General features: G+C 48.1%; 2 protein-coding genes across 4 annotated transcripts in view; one reads left to right on the top strand and one right to left on the bottom strand.

Moving 5' to 3' along the window:
- The window catches only part of LOC123768910 (ataxin-1-like), a 418,165-nt gene that overhangs the window by 225,304 nt on the left and 172,824 nt on the right, over positions 1–20,037 (bottom strand). Inside the window, exon 2 of one of the 3 annotated variants that reach the window (XM_069309073.1) lies at positions 6,418–6,470. The exons of 1 other annotated variant lie outside the window; for it this stretch is intronic. The gene's annotated coding sequence lies outside the window, so the exon portion shown is untranslated. The remainder of the gene's footprint in view (positions 1–6,417; positions 6,471–20,037) is intronic. One more of the 3 variants, XM_069309072.1, reaches the window with a different exon arrangement.
- Positions 4,457–6,615, top strand: LOC123769037 (NKAP family protein CG6066-like). The gene is made up of 2 exons (XM_045759992.2): positions 4,457–5,896; positions 6,511–6,615. The coding sequence occupies exons 1-2, from the start codon at positions 4,457–4,459 to the stop codon at positions 6,613–6,615; spliced, it is 1,545 nt and encodes a 514-aa protein (XP_045615948.2).

Below are 20,037 nucleotides of genomic sequence, written 5' to 3'. Positions count from 1 at the left end.
TGCCTAGTACACCCCCCAGGTGGCCTAGTACACCCCCAGGTGGCCTAGTACACCCCCCAGGTGGCCTAGTACACCCCCCAGGTGGCCTAGTACACCCCCAGGTGGTCTAGTACACCCCCAGGTGGTCCAGTACACCCCCCCAGGTGGCCTAGTACACCCCCGGGTGGTCCAGTACACCCCCCAGGTGGTCTAGTACACCCCCCAGGTGGTCCAGTACTCCCCCAGGTGGTCCAGTACACCCCCAGGTGGTCCAGTACTCCCCCAGGTGGCCTAGTACACCCCCCAGGTGGCCTAGTACACCCCCCAGGTGGCCTAGTACACCCCCAGGTGGTCCAGTACACCCCCAGGTGGCCTAGTACACCCCCAGGTGGTCGAAGGTGCCACTAATGTAATTTCCTGTACTCGCTGCCTACACTTTCAATAACACATAACATGACAAAAATAGTCACCATGGTTCCTCTCTTGAGTTCCTCGGACAATTTTTGTCCAGAATTCTCGGCTCCGCGCCGCGATAGATCGATAGATAGAGAGTGTGAGTGAGTGCATGTTTGTTTGCGTGGAGGGGAGGAGGTGCTTTGCACACACACACACACACACACACACACACACACACACACACACACACACACACACACACACACACACACACACACACACACTGGGCCTGGTAGCCTGGTGGATAGCGAGCAGGACTCGTAATTCTGTGGCGCGGGTTCGATTCCCGCACCAGGCAGAAACAAATGGGCATAGTTTCTTTCACCCTGAATGCCCCTGTTACCTAGCAGTAAATAGATACCTGGGAGTTAGTCAGCTGTCACGGGCTGCTTCCTGAGGTGTGTGTGTGTGTGTGTGGTGTGGAAAAAAAAGGGTAGTTAGTAAAACAGTTGATTGACAGTTGAGAGGCGGGCCAAAAGAGCAAAGCTCAACCCCCGCAAGCACAGCTAGGTGAACACACACACACACACACACACACACACACCCCCGGGACCAAAGAGCCAAAGCTCAACCCCCGCAAGCACAATTAGGTGAGTACACACACACACACACACACACACACACACACACACACACACACACACACACACACACACACACACACACGCACACACAGACTAGTGTCTGAAAAAACTGATGTTTGATGATATTTCCTGATATATATATATATAATACTGATATTTACTAAAAAGATTATATTTGATCTGCTCTGGGATACAGATGTTGTGAACAACTAAGTTGTTATTACTTATTTACTAACCACATGTCAGACAGTGAAGGGAAATTAAATAATGTAATGCATTAAGTTCAGGTAATACACCTTTACCCTTATATATAATGTATATAATGGGGGGGTGTATGTATATAACCACTCCTGATCTATCTGGGATCTAAATACCCAAATAAATCCCCACTGCATGACTTGTGGGGAAAATTCCCTGAGTTATACAATCTTCTAGAAATTTATAGAGGGAAATTCCCCTCCCCCCCTTAGTTCTATATGATTAACTTTTTAATTATAAAATATATACACCAAGAAATATATTTACGTTGTGTGTAATTATTAAATTTAAATTGCAATTAAGTTTCTAGTTATAACGTGAAGAAATCGGATTTATTCTTGCATGTATTTATGAGAAATTCGGTTGCCACGTCCAGAGCGTAATTGCGTATGTACTAAACATTTAATGCGTACAGTCTGAGGACTGTTTTCTGCGTAACATAAATTGGTTAAATTTACTTAAAAAAACCAAATTTAATCAACTCCTTCCGGGAATACCGTTCAATTTATCAGCGTATGTCATCCTGTAGGAGGGGCCTCGTAGCCTGGTGGATAGCGCGCACGACTCGTAATTCTGTGGCGCGGGTTCGATTCCCGCACGAGGCAGAAACAAATGGGCAGAGTTTCTTTCACCCTGAATGCCCCTGTTACCTAGCAGTAAATAGGTACCTGGGTGTTAGTCAGCTGTCACGGGCTGCTTCCTGGGGGTGGAGGCCTGGTCGAGGACCGGGCCGCGGGGACACTAAAAGCCCCGAAATCATCTCAAGATATGACTCAAGATATAGGAGGAGACGAGGAGTCATTATAGTTCCCAAACTAGACACACAAGTGGATTGACAGTTGAGAGGCGGGACCAGAGAGCCAGAGCTCAACCCTCACAAGCACAACCAGGTGAGTACAAGTGCATCAGTGCACCAGGTGAGTACAAGTGGATCAGTGCACCAGGTGAGTACAAGTGCATCAGTGCACCAGGTGAGTACAAGTGCATCAGTGCACCAGGTGAGTACAAGTGCATCAGTGCACCAGGTGAGTACAAGTGCATCAGTGCACCAGGTGAGTACAAGTGCATCAGTGCACCAGGTGAGTACAAGTGGATCAGTGCACCAGGTGAATACAAGTGCATCAGTGCACCAGGTGAATACAAGTGCATCAGTGCACCAGGTGAATACAAGTGCATCAGTGCACCAAGAGTGTGCACACATTAGTGAGTAGTTCCCTGTGGTTGCCACTAACCGTCTTTGACAAACGGCAAGCACCTCTGTTGCCCGTTGCGGGCTTATTAATCGAACAGTTTGGCCATTCCGTTAGATGTGGTTAGGTGGGAGATGAACTAGCCCCACGGGGGGGGGGGGGGCAAGGGGGACATCCACACTATGGGACGTCAAGGTGGCAGGCGGACATCCACACTATGGGAAGTCAAGGTGGTTGGAATTATCCAACGAGTAGCTGACTAACTGTGCCCAAAGAGCCATCATTAACCACGTGGGTAGAGACAGGCTCCACGTGTTCCATACACGTCCAAGACCCTAGTTCCAACTCCACCTACAGCTGACCTCACAATGTTTTCATATATAAGAATTAATCAAACTAATGACTCAAAGTAGATCAGACCATGAACAAATCCACAAGGGCCGTGACGAGGATTCGAACCTGCATCCGGGAGCATCCCAGACACTGCCTTAATCGACTGAGCTACGACAGAGTTAAAAGAGTTGAAACCGAATGCTCCCGGACGCAGGTTCGAATCCTCGTCACGGCCCTTGTGGATCAGACCATTTAACTATTCAGCAATTAATTAATGCGTAGTAGTTTAATTTTTAGCAAGATTTTGTCTATTCATATTGGTGGTCATTTTTGGCGAGCGCCCGCCAAACACACAGCGAAACTACGACGTTGGTACAACGTTCGAAGAAGATTTAACACCTCCTAACCAGTTATAACAACCAATATAGCAAGTTGTAACAACGTTCTAATACGTCATAAACACGTTAAGCCAAGATGTAACAACTTTATTACAAGTTGTAACAAGCGGAAAATAGAGACAATTAGGGTTTGTGTTTCCAGGGTGGTTGATAAATATAAATTGAAGCCCCCAAGTTTGTGAGGGGTTAGTTACGCTGAGATCAAGAATACAACTCTACTTTAACTTAGGTAAGTTAAAAAGGTTTATCTCCTCTACAGGTGTGTGGTGTAGAGGTGTGGACACACTCCACAGGTGTGTGGTGTGGAGGTGTGGACACACTCCACAGGTGTGTGTGGTGTGGACACACACTCCTCAGGTGTGTGGTGTAGAGGTGTGGACACACTCCACAGGTGTGTGGTGTGGAGGACGTGCACACACTCCACAGGTGTGTGGTGTAGAGGACGTGCACACACTCCACAGGTGTGTGGTGTAGAGGACGTGCACACACTCCACAGGTGTGTGGTGTAGAGGACGTGCACACACTCCACAGGTGTGTGGTGTAGAGGACGTGCACACACTCCACAGGTGTGTGGTGTAGACGTGTGAACACACTCCACAGGTGTGTGGAGGTGTGTGCACACTCTCCACACACCTGTTTATTCTCTCATTAAGCAAGACGAACAAGTATTTGTATTCTTCCATAATGGATTATACACTTTGTTGCTGTGACAGCAGACACTCACCCCCCTCCCCCACAGGAGAGCAGGTGGCTGATCGAACCCGGGTTCGATCCCGGGCACCGGAGAGAAACGATGGGCAGAGTTTCTTTCACCCCTGATGCCCCTGTTACCTAGCAGTAAATAGGTACCTGGGAGTTAGTCAGCTGTCACGGGCTCCTTCCTGGGGGTTAAGGCCTGGTCGAGGACCGGGCCGCAGGGGACACTAAAAGCCCCGAAATCCCCTCAAGATAACTTCAAGATAACATCTAGTGAGCGCTTGTGAGAAAAAAATGAATGAAAATGAATTGAAAATAAATTTTAAGATTTTAGTTTTCCAAAACAGCAAGTAAAGGGTCTTCTGGTAGGCTAGGAGGGCCAGGAAGTTCTCCTAAGGTTTCAAAACTTCATAAAAACCTTTAATTGAAAGTTTCCTCTCCTAACCTAACCGAGTAAGCCGGACGACTCAAACAGAAAACGGGACAGTACTGTCACTTTCGTGAGGCGATTTCATTTAAAATTACGACGATTTTTAGCCAGAGTTTTGACGGAGTGACGAACATGGAGAACGGTCTTCAGTATCAGGAATCCCTATTGTATAAAAAGGAAATGAAATCTTACCTCAGTAAACATTCGATCGATCCAGGAAACATTCACAGGACCCAAGAAACGTTCCAAGGAGGCAAGAAACGTTCCAAGGAGGCAAGAAACGTTCCAAGGAGGCAAGAAACGTTCCAAGGAGGCAAGAAACGTTCCAAGGAGGCAAGAAACGTTCAAGGAGGCAAGAAACGTTCCAAGGAGGCAAGAAACGTTCCAAGGACCCAAGAAACGTTCCAAGAAGGCAAGAAACGTCCCAAGGAGGCAAGAAACGTTCCAAGGAGGCAAGAAACGTTCCAAGGAGGCAAGAAACGTTCCAAGGAGGCAAGAAACGTTCCAAGAAGGCAAGAAACGTTCCAAGGAGGCAAGAAACGTTCCAAGGAGGCAAGAAACGTTCCAAGGAGGCAAGAAACGTTCCAAGGACCCAAGAAACGTTCCAAGGAGGCAAGAAACGTTCCAAGAAGGCAAGAAACGTTCCAAGAAGGCAAGAAACGTTCCAAGGACCCAAGAAACGTTCCAAGAAGGCAAGAAACGTTCCAAGGAGGCAAGAAACGTTCCAAGGAGGCAAGAAACGTTCCAAGGACCCAAGAAACGTTCCAAGGAGGCAAGAAACGTTCCAAGGAGGCAAGAAACGTTCCAAGAAGGCAAGAAACGTTCCAAGGAGGCAAGAAACGTTCCAAGAAGGCAAGAAACGTTCCAAGGAGGCAAGAAACGTTCCAAGGACCCAAGAAACGTTCCAAGGACCCAAGAAACGTTCCAAGGACCCAAGAAACGTTCCAAGGAGGCAAGAAACGTTCCAAGGAGGCAAGAAACGTTCCAAGGAGGCAAGAAACGTTCCAAGGAGGCAAGAAACGTTCCAAGGAGGCAAGAAACGTTCCAAGGAGGCAAGAAACGTTCCAAGGAGGCAAGAAACGTTCCAAGAAGGCAAGAAACGTTCCAAGGAGGCAAGAAACGTTCCAAGGAGGCAAGAAACGTTCCAAGAAGGCAAGAAACGTTCCAAGGAGGCAAGAAACGTTCCAAGAAGGCAAGAAACGTTCCAAGAAGACAAGAAACGTTCCAAGGACCCAAGAAACGTTCCAAGGACCCAAGAAACGTTCCAAAGAGGCAAGAAACGTTCCAAGGAGGCAAGAAACGTTCCAAGGAGGCAAGAAACGTTCCAAGGAGGCAAGAAACGTTCCAAGGAGGCAAGAAACGTTCCAAGGAGGCAAGAAACGTTCCAAGGAGGCAAGAAACGTTCCAAGGAGGCAAGAAACGTTCCAAGGAGGCAAGAAACGTTCCAAGGAGGCAAGAAACGTTCCAAGGAGGCAAGAAACGTTCCAAGGAGGCAAGAAACGTTCCAAGGACCCAAGAAACGTTCCAAGGACCCAAGAAACGTTCCAAGGACCCAAGAAACGTTCCAAGAAGGCAAAAAAAAATAATTCCCAAGTAGCAAAAAAAAAAAAAAAAATCCGTTCTAAGCAGGCAAAAAAAAAAAAAAAGTTTCCTGGAAAAAAATCAAATAGGCACAAAAAAAAGGTTGCAAGGTTGAAGGAGCCTGTACAAGGGGCTGAAGAAGGGTCATATACGGGTATAAGAAAGGTTGGAGGAGCCTGTACAAGGGGCTGAAGAAGGGTCATATACGGGTATAAGAAAGGTTGGAGGAGCCTGCACAAGGGGCTGAAGAAGGGTCATATACGGGTATAAGAAAGGTTGGAGGAGCCTGCACAAGGGGCTGAAGAAGGGTCATATACGGGTATAAGAAAGGTTGGAGGAGCCTGCACAAGGGGCTGAAGAAGGGTCATATACGGGTATAAGAAAGGTTGAAGGAGCCTGTACAAGGGGCTGATGAAGGGTCACATATACGGGTATAAGAAAGGTTGGAGGAGCCTGCACAAGGGGCTGAAGAAGGGTCATATACGGGTATAAGAAAGGTTGAGAGGACTGACCTCGTGGTGGGTGGCGACCAGTGGCCTCCTGCGGTGCCCAGCACTCAGATCTGCTGGAGACAAACCACAGTTAGTGACACGAGCTTGTTACAGGTCACGGGGGGTCACCGTGGGCCTCCTACCCGTCATATAAGGTCAATACAGGGCACGAGGAGTCTTCGGTCCGGGTCATACGAGGGCAACACAGGCTACAAGTGATCTTAAAGGGTTATAACCGCTGTTCAAAAGATAACAATGAACTGGACTATGTCGTAGCTGGTCACATCTTGGATCTTAAGATGGTGGTCTTAAGACATGTGACTTAAGACAGGGCCATTACGAGCGGCAGGTAGTTAGTCACGAAGACTTACACGAGGTTATCACCAGCGGTCAGTCATCTTAACACAAACAATAAATCCACCTGTAACAGAAGCAATAAATCCACCTGTAACAGAAGCAATAAATCCACCTGTAACAGAAGCAATAAATCCACCTGTAACAGAAGCAATAAATCCACCTGTAACAGAAGCAATAAATCCATCTGTAACAGAAGCAATAAATCCACCTGTAACAGAAGCAATAAATCCACCTGTAACAGAAGCAATAAATCCACCTGTAACAGAAGCAATAAATCCACCTGTAACAGAAGCAATAAATCCACCTGTAACAGAAGCAATAAATCCATCTGTAACAGAAGCAATAAATCCATCTGTAACAGAAGCAATAAATCCATCTGTAACAGAAGCAATAAATCCATCGTAAATAGATTACACAGGGTCATCAAGGCTCACAGAAATAACAATTACAATAATTAAATGGTCACAAATAATTGACTATCTCTAGCCAATTATCGTCTATAATGAGAGAAAGAGATAATGAGATAGATAATGAGAGAAGAGATAATGAGAGAGCGACTGAATAGAGCAGAGTTCTGACTACAGCACTCCCTCCCTCTACACAAGGGAGGGAGGAAAGCATTGGCAAAGAATTATAGACCAGTTGCACTAACGTCCCACATAATAAAAGTATTTGAGAGAGTGATCAGGAGTCAGGTCACTAATTTTATGGAGACCAATGACCTCCACAATCCAGGCCAACATGGATTTCGAGCGGGAAGATCATGCCTCTCACAGCTACTTGACCATTACGACAAAATCACTGAGGCATTGGAAGAACAGAATGCAGATGTGGTATACAAGGACTTTGCAAAGGCATTCGATAAATGTGACCATGGGGTGATAGCACACAAAATGCGGTCAAGTAGGAAGCTGGATACTCAGTTTTCTGTCGAACAGAACACAAAGAGTAACAGTCAACCATGTAAAATCGAGTCCAAGTGCAGTTAAAAGCTCTGTATCTCAAGGTACAGTCCTTGCACCACTGCTTTTCCTTATTCTCATATCAGATATACACTCTAATACAAGTCACAGCTTCGTATCATCTTTCGTATATGACACAAAAATCAACATGAAAATTACCTCTGTTCAAGACATTGAAACCTACAAGCAGATATTAATAAAATTTTCGACTGGGCAGCAGAAAACAACGTGATGTTTAACAGTGATAAATTTCGGGTACTCAGGTACGGTAAAAATGAGGACCTTAAACATAATACAGGGTACAAAAGACAATCAAATCAGCCTATAGTAGGAAAACAGCATGAAAAGGATTTGGGAAAAATGATGTCCGACGACCTAACGTTTAGGGAGCATAACCAAGCAAATATTGCGTCAGCCAGAAAAATGATCGGATGGATTACGAGAACTTTCAAATCCAGGGATCCCATCACAATGGTTGTACTCTTCAAGTCGCTTGTGATGTCCCGTCTTGAGTACTGCTCAGTACTCACTTCCCCCTTCAGAGCAGGAGAGATTGCTGAAATAGAGGGAATACAGAGAACATATACGGCACGCATAGACGCGATAAAGCACCTAAGTTATTGGGATCGTCTCAAAGCTCTCCAAATGTACTCACTAGAAAGGAGACGAGAGAGATACCAAATAATATACACGTGGAAAATACTGGAGGGACAGGTCCCAAATCTACACAGTAAAATAACATCATACTGGAGTGAACGATATGGAAGAAAATGCAGAATAGAACCAGTGAAGAGCAGAGGTGCCATAGGCACAATCAGAGAACACTGTATAAACATCAGAGGTCCGCGGTTGTTCAACGTCCTCCCAGCGACTATAAGAAATATTGCCGGAACAACCGTGGACATTTTCAAGAGGAAACTAGATAATTTTCTTCAAGAAATGCCGGACCAACCGGGCTGTGGTGGGTATGTGGGCCTGCGGGCCGCTCCAACCAACAGCCTGGTGGACCAAACTCTCACAAGCCAAGCCTGGCCTCGGGCCGGGCTTGGGGAGTAGAACAACTCCCAGAACCCCATCAACCAGGTATCAACCAACAGCCTGGTGGACCAAACTCTCACAAGTCAAGCCTGGCCTCGGGCCGGGTTTGGGGAGTAGAACAACTCCCAGAACCCCATCAACCAGGTATCAACCAACAGCCTGGTGGACCAAACTCTCACAAGTCAAGCCTGGCCTCGGGCCGGGCTTGGGGAGTAGAAGAACTCCCAGAACCCCATCAACCAGGTATCAACCAACAGCCTGGTGGACCAAACTCTCACAAGTCAAGCCTGGCCTCGGGCCGGGCTTGGGGAGTAGAACAACTCCCAGAACCCCATCAACCAGGTATCAACCAACAGCCTGGTGGACCAAACTCTCACAAGTCAAGCCTGGCCTCGGGCCGGGCTTGGGGAGTAGAAGAACTCCCAGAACCCCATCAACCAGGTATCAACCAACAGCCTGGTGGACCAAACTCTCACAAGTCAAGCCTGGCCTCGGGCCGGGCTTGGGGAGTAGAACAACTCCCAGAACCCCATCAACCAGGACGTTCAGCTCCCTATTCCCCGCCAACCTTTGTTGTGTACCTATTGCCTTGTACTTTAGTTTTCCTTATGTTCAACTTCCTTGTGTCTCTCTGTGTGCATGTACTCACCTAGTGGTGCTTGTGGGGGTTTAGCTCTGGCTCTTTAGTCCCGCCTCTCAACTGTCACTCAACTGATGTGCAGATTCCTGAGCCTACTGGGCTCTATCATATCTACATTTGAAACTGTGTATGGAGTCAGCCTCCACCACATCACTGCCTAATGCATTCCACCTGTTAACTACTCTGACACTGAAAAAGTTCTTTCTAACGTCCCTGTGGCTCATGTGGGTACTCAGTTTCCACCTGTGTCCCCTTGTTCGCGTCCCACCTGTGTTAAACAGTTTATCTTTACCTACCCTGTCAATTCATCAGAGAATTTTGTAGGTAGTGATCATGTCTCCCCTTACTCTTCTGTCTTCTAGGTGCAGGTGCGAGCCGTGAGGTGCATTTCTCGCAGCCTTTCTTCGTATCTAAAGCCTCTTAGTTCTGGGGACTATCCTGAACTGTGTGTGTGTGTACTCACCTAATTGTACTCACCTAATTGTGCTTGCGGGGGTTGAGCTCTGGCTCTTTGGTCCCGCCTCTCAATCGTCAATCAACTGGTGTACAGATTCCTGAGCCTATTGGGCTCTATCATATCTACATTTGAAACTGTGAATGGAGTCAGCCTCCACCACATCACTTCCTAATGCATTCCATTTGCTAACTACTCTGACACTGAAAAAGTTCTTTCTAACGTCTCTGTGGCTCATTTGGGTACTCAGCTTCCACCTGTGTCCCCTTGTTCGCGTCCCACCAGTGTTGAAAAGTTCATCCTTGTTTACCCGGTCGATTCCCCTGAGGATTTTGTAGGTTGTGATCATGTCCCCCCTTACTCTTCTGTCTTCCAGTGTCGTGAGGTGCATTTCCCGCAGCCTTTCCTCATAACTCATGCCTCTTAGTTCTGGGACTAGTCTAGTAGCATACCTTTGGACTTTTTCCAGCTTCGTCTTGTGCTTGACAAGGTACGGGCTCCATGCTGGGGCCGCATACTCCAGGATTGGTCTTACATATGTGGTGTACAAGATTCTGAATGATTCCTTACACAGGTTCCTGAACGCCGTTCTGATGTTAGCCAGCCTCGCATATGCCGCAGACGTTATTCTCTTTATGTGGGCTTCAGGAGACAGGTTTGGTGTGATATCAACTCCTGTGTGTGTGTGTGTGTGTGTGTGTGTGTGTGTGTGTGTGTGTGTGTGTGTGTGTGTGTGTGTGTGTGTGTGTGTGTGTGTTTGTGTGTTTGTGTGTGTGTGTGTGTGTGTGTGTGTGTGTGTGTGTTTGTGTGTGTGTGTGTGTGTAATTACCTTCAGGTTATCTTCAGTTGATTTCGGGATTTAGTGTCCCCGCGGCCCGGTCCTCGACCAGGCCTCCACCCCCAGGAAGCAGCCCGTGACAGCTGACTAACACCCAGGTACCTATTTTACTGCTAGGTAACAGGGGCATAGGGTGAAAGAAACTCTGCCCATTGTTTCTCGCCGGCGCCTGGGATCGAACCCAGGACCACAGGATCACAAATCCAGCGTGCTGTCCGCTCGGCCGACCGGCTCCCTTGTGTAATTAAGTGTAATTACCTAAGTGTAGTTACAGGATGAGAGCTACGCTCGTGGTGTCCCGTCTTCCCAGCACTCTTTGTCATCTTAGAGTTAATAAAAGACTACCTTCAAGAACGGACTCTTAAGAGTTGTCCTCAATGGAGCAGAATCCGAAAGTCACTCAATTGGTGGCAGCGTTCCACAGGGTAGTGTGCTTGGCCCTCTGCTGTGGAATGTTTATTTCAACGACCTTCTTCATCTCATTCCTGAAGCTCAAGCCTATGCTGATGACTGTACTCTAACCTTCACAAACATTAAGGAAAAAATACCAACTGCTACAAGACTCATTAATCACAAACTTTCAGTGATTTCTACCTGGGATAGGAGACGGCAGGTCCCACTTGCGCCAGAGAAAGCTCAGGCAATGATGATAACTAGACTGCATATGGCGAGTCAGACAGGCTTCCAAATGGGTGGCAAAAACCTGGAGTTAATCTGATAGGAAACTGGCATATTTAGTATGAAATCTGACTCTTCTATGTCAATGAAGAGTCAGAGCTATGTGCGTAAGGTAGCCTAGAAGGCAGTGAGGATACTACAGCTCTACGGCGCATCTCCCCACACCATCTTGACATCTCCCCACATCATCTTGATATCTCCCCACATCATCTTGATATCTCCCCACATCATCTTGACAATAAGGGCTCCAAAACTTTGTTTGAAACAAGTTCACTTCTATCTTGAATATGCAACCTTTTCCTGGATCGCCTCCTTCCCCCCCCCCCCATCATTCATCAGAATTTTGGACAAAATGGAGACTTGCAAAAAAGGCTTATCTCTAGCAGGCGACGAGTCACAATAACGTGGCTAAAGTATGTTGACCAGACCACACACTAGATTCTAGGTGAATCCCTTCACCTTCTAGGTCGATTGTGGCAATCAACGACGTCGATTGCCACAATCGACTTGAGAATGGTCCAGGACGGACCGAATCGTCGTCGTCCCTTCACCTTCTAGTGTGTGGTCTGGTCAACGGCTTATCTCTAGTCTTGACTAAGTCTGGTGGGAACTGTCTGAACATCAGAGTCTGCAACATGTTCTCCGGACATTGGGGCGTTGGTAATCTTACTATTATGTACAAGGCCAACATCCTCAAAGTTCCGCACCTGGCCCAACTCCGTGGACTACCAGTAGTCCACCTCCAAAGGATACCTGATCAACCAGGCTGTGACTCATACGTCAGGCTGCGAGCAGCCGCGTCTAACAGCCTGGTTGATCAGTCCAGCAACCAGGAGGCCTGGTCGACGACCGGGCCGCGGGGACACTAAGCCCCAGAAGCACCTCAAGGTAGCCTCAAGGTAGGTAGTTGCCACCCGTAGCACTAGGCTCCCAATCATCAATAGCCTCATGCTGGAACTGTCATTCTCAAGAACATCACTCCATCAGCGATCATTCACTCCTCGGCCGAATGACTGACATTCACTCATCTGGAACTTGTTCACTCAACAGGATAATACACAGGTAGCGAGGCTAACCGATCACATCAAGGCTCTGGCACACAGTTGGCTACAGGTTCATCATGTTCCTTACAGGATTCCCACTTAGATTTAAGTAAAGATCATTCCCAATAAAAAAATTAATTATAGGGGCAGGCTTCAGATGACCTGAGGTAGGATAACAGCTCTTGCTTGCAGTTTCGCCAGGCTCTTCTCTTGCCAACCACTAGTCATAGTTAAACGACAGACAGACACACCCACACCCCGACACAATTCTCTGGTATAGACGAAGAGAATTCTGATCATTCGAGGTACACAATAACATCGTTACCTACAGTCTATTAATCTGGGTCGGAAGGGGAGACCCACCTCGACCCATTGACCTGGGGGGCGTCCTGGACTGAGCCCCTTACCCCCCCTTACCTGGGAGGGGTAAGGGGGGGGGGAGGTTAGCCTAGTGAGTCAAAAGCCAAGTATTTACCAGATCAATATGCAAAACAGACCAAGAAGCTTAAGAATCAATGAAAATCCATCGCATTCACGATTCGCTGTCCGGATATAATGGCGGATATCAACCATGTGTTCCTGCTATCTTTCTCATGCATCTTGACAAATTATCACACCAATGGAAACATTAAACATACAGAAATACAATTCAGACAGACAGACAGACACGTTAAGCCACATTTGACTATTAAATCCGGTTGTAAAATCCCTCTGGAAAATCTGGACCGACGGAGGATTCAGGGAGGTAATCCACAGTGCTGAGTTTTCTCCGCTGAGTGCGCCATTAAGGTATTAAATTACCCCCACAGTCACACCGGCACCACCACCACCACCACCACCACCAGGGCCCACCACCACCACCACCAGGGCCCACCACCACCACCAGGGCCCACCACCACCACCAGGGCCCACCACCACCACCACCACCAGGGCCCACCACCACCACCACCACCAGGGCCCACCACCACCAGCAGGGCCCACCAGGGCCCACCACCACCAGCAGGGCCCACCAGGGCCCACCACCACCAGGGCCCACCACCACCAGCAGGGCCCACCACCACCACCACCAGCAGGGCCCACCACCACCACCACCACCACCAGGGCCCACCACCACCACCACCAGGGCCCACCACCACCACCACCAGGGCCCACCACCACCACCACCAGGGCCCACCACCACCACCACCAGGGCCCACCACCACCAAGGCCCATCAATCCCACGAGGGCCGACCACCAGAACCCACCACCACCACCACCACCAGGGCCCACCACCACCATCACCTCGGGCCTCTGATGTTGATAGAGTTCTCTCTCAGAGTACCTGTTGCACCTCTGCTTTTCAACGGGGGTATTCTGCACATCCTGCCATGCCTTCTGGTCTCATGTGATGTTATTTCTGTGTGCAGGTTTGGGACCAGCCCCTCTAATATTTTCCACGTGTAAATTATTATGTATCTCTCCCGCCTGCGCTCAAGGGAGTACGGATTTAGGCTCTTTAGTCGGTCCCAATAGTTTAGATGTTTTACTGAGTGGATTCTAGCAGTAAAGGATCTCTGCACGCTCTCTAGGTCAGCAATTTCTCCAGCTTTGAAAGGTGCTGTCATTGTGCAGCAGTACTCCACTCTAGAGAGCACTAGCGTCTTGAAGAGTATCATCATCGGTATAGCATCTCTAGTGTGAAAAGTTCTTGTTATCCAACCTGTCATTTCTCTTGCAGTTGTGACGGCTACTTTATTGTGTTCTTTAAAGGTAAGGTCTTCCGACATGAGTACACCCAGGTCCTTTACATTGCCTTTACGTTCTATGTTATGATTTGCCTGAGTTTTGTACGTGGTTTCTGTTTTTATATTTTTTTCTTCCGTAGCGCATGAGCTGGAACTTATCTTCATTATATTCCATATTATTTTCTGTAGCCTATTGAAAAACCTGATTTGCATCTGATTGGAGGTTTGCCGTGTCCTCTATGTTGCCTACTCTCATGAAGATCCTAGTGTCATCTGCAAAGGATGATACAGTGCTATAGGTTGTGTCCTTGTCTATGTCCGATATGAGGATGAGAAAAAGTACTGGAGCAAGCACAGTACCCTGGGGGACTGTACTGGAGCAAGCACAGTACCCTGGGGGACTGTGCTCTTCACGGTTGATGGGCTGGATTTTATTTTGTTGACTATTACACATTGGGTTCTGTTAGTCAGGAAATTGTAGATCCATCTGCCTATTTTTCCGATAATTTCTTTTCCACGCATTTTGTGTGCAATAACACCATGGTCACATTTGTCGAAGGCTTTTGTGAAATCTGTGTAAATTACATCAGCGTTTTGTTTGTCTTCCATAGCATCTAATGCCATGTCATAGTGGTCCAGCAACTGTGACAGGCAAGAGCACCCTGTTCTGAAACCATGTTGTCCGGGGTTATGGAGATGCTGTGATTCCATGTATTTTGTGATCTTACTTCTTAGCACTCTCTCAAAGATTTTTATGTGCGATGTTAGTGCTATCGGTCTGTAATTTTTGGCCTCTTGCTTTATTTCTTCCTTTATGGAGTGGTGCTATCTCTGCTGTTTTTAGTATGTCAGGGATAACGCCAGTATCTAGGCTTTGTCTCCACAGAATGTGGAGGGCCTGCGATAGTGGTTTTTTACAATTCTTGATGAATATGGAGTTCCATGAATCCGGGCCTGGAGCAGAGTGCATAGGCATACTGTTTATGGCTTCTTCAAAATCCAGTGGGGATAGGGCGACGTCTGATATATGATTTGATGTTGGTATCATATCCATGAAAAATTCATTTGGATTTTAAACCTCCGGTTGCTTAGTAGCTCGCGGAAAACAGAGTCGAACTGATTCTTCAGTAGCTCGCTCATTTCTTTGTTGTCATCGGTGAAAGTTCCATCTCCCTTTCGCAGGGGCCCGATACTAGATGTGGTTATTTTTATCTTGATTTTGCATAGGATAAAAAATATTTCGGATTTCTCTCTATTTCACTGATGGCCTTTTGCTCTCTTTGCCTCTCCTGGGTTTTGTATGATTCTTGTAACTTTAGTTCAATTGTTTCTATTTTTCTACCTAACCTTCTTCGCCGTTCTTGAGATAGGGTGTAACTCAAGTTGTTCCACGATTCGTTTTCTTCACCTATAAAGACATCTCCTCTATATTGGTACAGCATCTCTAGTGTGAAAGGTTCTTGTTATCCAACTTGTCACTTTACTTGAAGTTTTAACGGCTACTTTATTGTGTTCTTTAAAGGTAAGGTCTTCCGACATGAGTACACCCAGATCCTTTACATTGCCTTTTCGTTCTATGTTATGATTTGCCTGAGTTTTGTACGTGGTTTCCGTTTTTATATTTTCATTTTTTCCATAGCGCATGAGCTGGAACTTATCCTCGTTAAACACCATATTATTTTCTGTAGCCCATAGAAAGACCTGATCTACATCTGATTGGAGGTTTGCCGTGTCCTCTATGTTGCCTACTCTCATGAAGATCCTAGTGTCATCTGCAAAGAATGATACAGTGCTATAGGTTGTGTCCATAGCACCAAGGAGGTCTGTCCATCTTGCTGACAGACAGACAGACGGGTGATGCCGGGCCCCTCCCTCCTTCAGGACGGCTCACCCCCACCCCCCCCCCCTTACTTCAAGACGGCTGGTTTCACCCCGATCCCCCCCCCCTTACTTCAAGACGGCTGGTTTCACCCCGAACCCCCCCCCCCCCCAACATAAGGAGGAGTCGCCTCTCCCCACCCCACCTCCTCGACGCCTCGCCCCCACCCCCCCACCCCAACATGAGGAGGAGTCGCTTCTCCCCACCCCACCTCCTCGACGCCTCGCCCCCACCCCCCCCCCCCAACATAAGGAGGAGTCGCCTCTCCCCACCCCACCTCCTCGACGCCTCGCCCCCACCCCCCCCCCCCCAACATAAGGAGGAGTCGCCTCTCCCCACCCCACCTCCACGACGCCTCGCCCCCACCTCCTTCCAGGTAAACATTTTCTCAAGGTTAAGTGAAAACTTCCACAAGTCTGGGAGTCAAACTCGCAATATTATTCAATAGCGTCTGAGATCCACATTAAAACTTGACCCAAGGTTATCCTAACACTCCAAGCTTACTGTTCACCCTCTCCGTCCAGGCCTCCCAACACCTCGGCCAATGTTCACGTATTCTTTAACCTAGGTCAAAAACTCTTGTACTAGAAAATAGAGACTGTTCAACACGCTTCCACTACACATAAGGGACATAACTGGCCGACCCCTCACAGTGTTCAAGAGAGAACTATCAACATCAGAGGCCCGAGACTGTTCAACACGCTTCCACTACACATAAGGGACATAACTGGCCGACCCCTCACAGTGTTCAAGAGAGAACTATCAACATCAGAGGCCCGAGACTGTTCAACACGCTTCCACTACACATAAGGGACATAACTGGCCGACCCCTCACAGTGTTCAAGAGAGAACTATCAACATCAGAGGCCCGAGACTGTTCAACACGCTTCCACTACACATAAGGGACATAACTGGCCGACCCCTCACAGTGTTCAAGAGAGAACTTTCAACATCAGAGGCCCGAGACTGTTCAACACGCTTCCACTACACATAAGGGACATAACTGGCCGACCCCTCACAGTGTTCAAGAGAGAACTATCAACATCAGAGGCCCGAGACTGTTCAACACGCTTCCACTACACATAAGGGACATAACTGGCCGACCCCTCACAGTGCTCAAGAGAGAACTATCAACATCAGAGGCCCGAGACTGTTCAACACGCTTCCACTACACATAAGGGACATAACTGGCCGACCCCTCACAGTGTTCAAGAGAGAACTATCAACATCAGAGGCCCGAGACTGTTCAACACGCTTCCACTACACATAAGGGACATAACTGGCCGACCCCTCACAGTGTTCAAGAGAGAACTATCAACATCAGAAGCCCGAGACTGTTCAACACGCTTCCACTACACATAAGGGACATAACTGGCCGACCCCTCACAGTGTTCAAGAGAGAACTATCAACATCAGAGGCCCGAGACTGTTCAACACGCTTCCACTACACATAAGGGACATAACTGGCCGACCCCTCACAGTGTTCAAGAGAGAACTATCAACATCAGAGGCCCGAGACTGTTCAACACGCTTCCACTACACATAAGGGACACAACTGGCCGACCCCTCACAGTGTTCAAGAGAGAACTATCAACATCAGAGGCCCGAGACTGTTCAACACGCTTCCACTACACATAAGGGACATAACTGGCCGACCCCTCACAGTGTTCAAGAGAGAACTATCAACATCAGAGGCCCGAGACTGTTCAACACGCTTCCACTACACATAAGGGGCATAACTGGCCGACCCCTCACAGTGTTCAAGAGAGAACTATCAACATCAGAGGCCCGAGACTGTTCAACACGCTTCCACTACACATAAGGGACATAACTGGCCGACGCCTCACAGTGTTCAAGAGAGAACTATCAACATCAGAGGCCCGAGACTGTTCAACACGCTTCCACTACACATAAGGGACATAACTGGCCGACCCCTCACAGTGTTCAAGAGAGAACTATCAACATCAGAGGCCCGAGACTGTTCAACACGCTTCCACTACACATAAGGGACATAACTGGCCGACCCCTCACAGTGTTCAAGAGAGAACTATCAACATCAGAGGCCCGAGACTGTTCAACACGCTTCCACTACACATAAGGGGCATAACTGGCCGACCCCTCACAGTGTTCAAGAGAGAACTATCAACATCAGAGGCCCGAGACTGTTCAACACGCTTCCACTACACATAAGGGACATAACTGGCCGACCCCTCACAGTGTTCAAGAGAGAACTATCAACATCAGAGGCCCGAGACTGTTCAACACGCTTCCACTACACATAAGGGACATAACTGGCCGACCCCTCACAGTGTTCAAGAGAGAACTATCAACATCAGAGGCCCGAGACTGTTCAACACGCTTCCACTACACATAAGGGACATAACTGGCCGACCCCTCACAGTGTTCAAGAGAGAACTATCAACATCAGAGGCCCGAGACTGTTCAACACGCTTCCACTACACATAAGGGACATAACTGGCCGACCCCTCACAGTGTTCAAGAGAGAACTATCAACATCAGAGGCCCGAGACTGTTCAACACGCTTCCACTACACATAAGGGACATAACTGGCCGACCCCTCACAGTGTTCAAGAGAGAACTATCAACATCAGAGGCCCGAGACTGTTCAACACGCTTCCACTACACATAAGGGACATAACTGGCCGACCCCTCACAGTGTTCAAGAGAGAACTATCAACATCAGAGGCCCGAGACTGTTCAACACGCTTCCACTACACATAAGGGACATAACTGGCAGACCCCTCACAGTGTTCAAGAGAGAACTATCAACATCAGAGGCCGGAGACTGTTCAACACGCTTCCACTACACATAAGGGGCATAACTGGCCGACCCCTCACAGTGTTCAAGAGAGAACTATCAACATCAGAGGCCCGAGACTGTTCAACACGCTTCCACTACACATAAGGGACATAACTGGCCGACCCCTCACAGTGTTCAAGAGAGAACTATCAACATCAGAGGCCCGAGACTGTTCAACACGCTTCCACTACACATAAGGGGCATAACTGGCCGACCCCTCACAGTGTTCAAGAGAGAACTATCAACATCAGAGGCCCGAGACTGTTCAACACGCTTCCACTACACATAAGGGGCATAACTGGCCGACCCCTCACAGTGTTCAAGAGAGAACTATCAACATCAGAGGCCCGAGACTGTTCAACACGCTTCCACTACACATAAGGGACATAACTGGCCGACCCCTCACAGTGCTCAAGAGAGAACTATCAACATCAGAGGCCCGAGACTGTTCAACACGCTTCCACTACACATAAGGGACATAACTGGCCGACCCCTCACAGTGTTCAAGAGAGAACTATCAACATCAGAGGCCCGAGACTGTTCAACACGCTTCCACTACACATAAGGGACATAACTGGCCGACCCCTCACAGTGTTCAAGAGAGAACTATCAACATCAGAGGCCCGAGACTGTTCAACACGCTTCCACTACACATAAGGGACATAACTGGCCGACCCCTCACAGTGTTCAAGAGAGAACTATCAACATCAGAGGCCCGAGACTGTTCAACACGCTTCCACTACACATAAGGGACATAACTGGCCGACCCCTCACAGTGTTCAAGAGAGAACTATCAACATCAGAGGCCCGAGACTGTTCAACACGCTTCCACTACACATAAGGGGCATAACTGGCCGACCCCTCACAGTGTTCAAGAGAGAACTATCAACATCAGAGGCCCGAGACTGTTCAACACGCTTCCACTACACATAAGGGGCATAACTGGCCGACCCCTCACAGTGTTCAAGAGAGAACTATCAACATCAGAGGCCCGAGACTGTTCAACACGCTTCCACTACACATAAGGGGCATAACTGGCCGACCCCTCACAGTGTTCAAGAGAGAACTATCAACATCAGAGGCCCGAGACTGTTCAACACGCTTCCACTACACATAAGGGACATAACTGGCCGACCCCTCACAGTGTTCAAGAGAGAACTATCAACATCAGAGGCCCGAGACTGTTCAACACGCTTCCACTACACAT

Source organism: Procambarus clarkii, chromosome 64 (assembly GCF_040958095.1).
Source record: "Procambarus clarkii isolate CNS0578487 chromosome 64, FALCON_Pclarkii_2.0, whole genome shotgun sequence".
NCBI lineage: Eukaryota > Metazoa > Arthropoda > Malacostraca > Decapoda > Cambaridae > Procambarus > Procambarus clarkii.
This window is presented reverse-complemented; position numbering and strand designations above follow the sequence as displayed.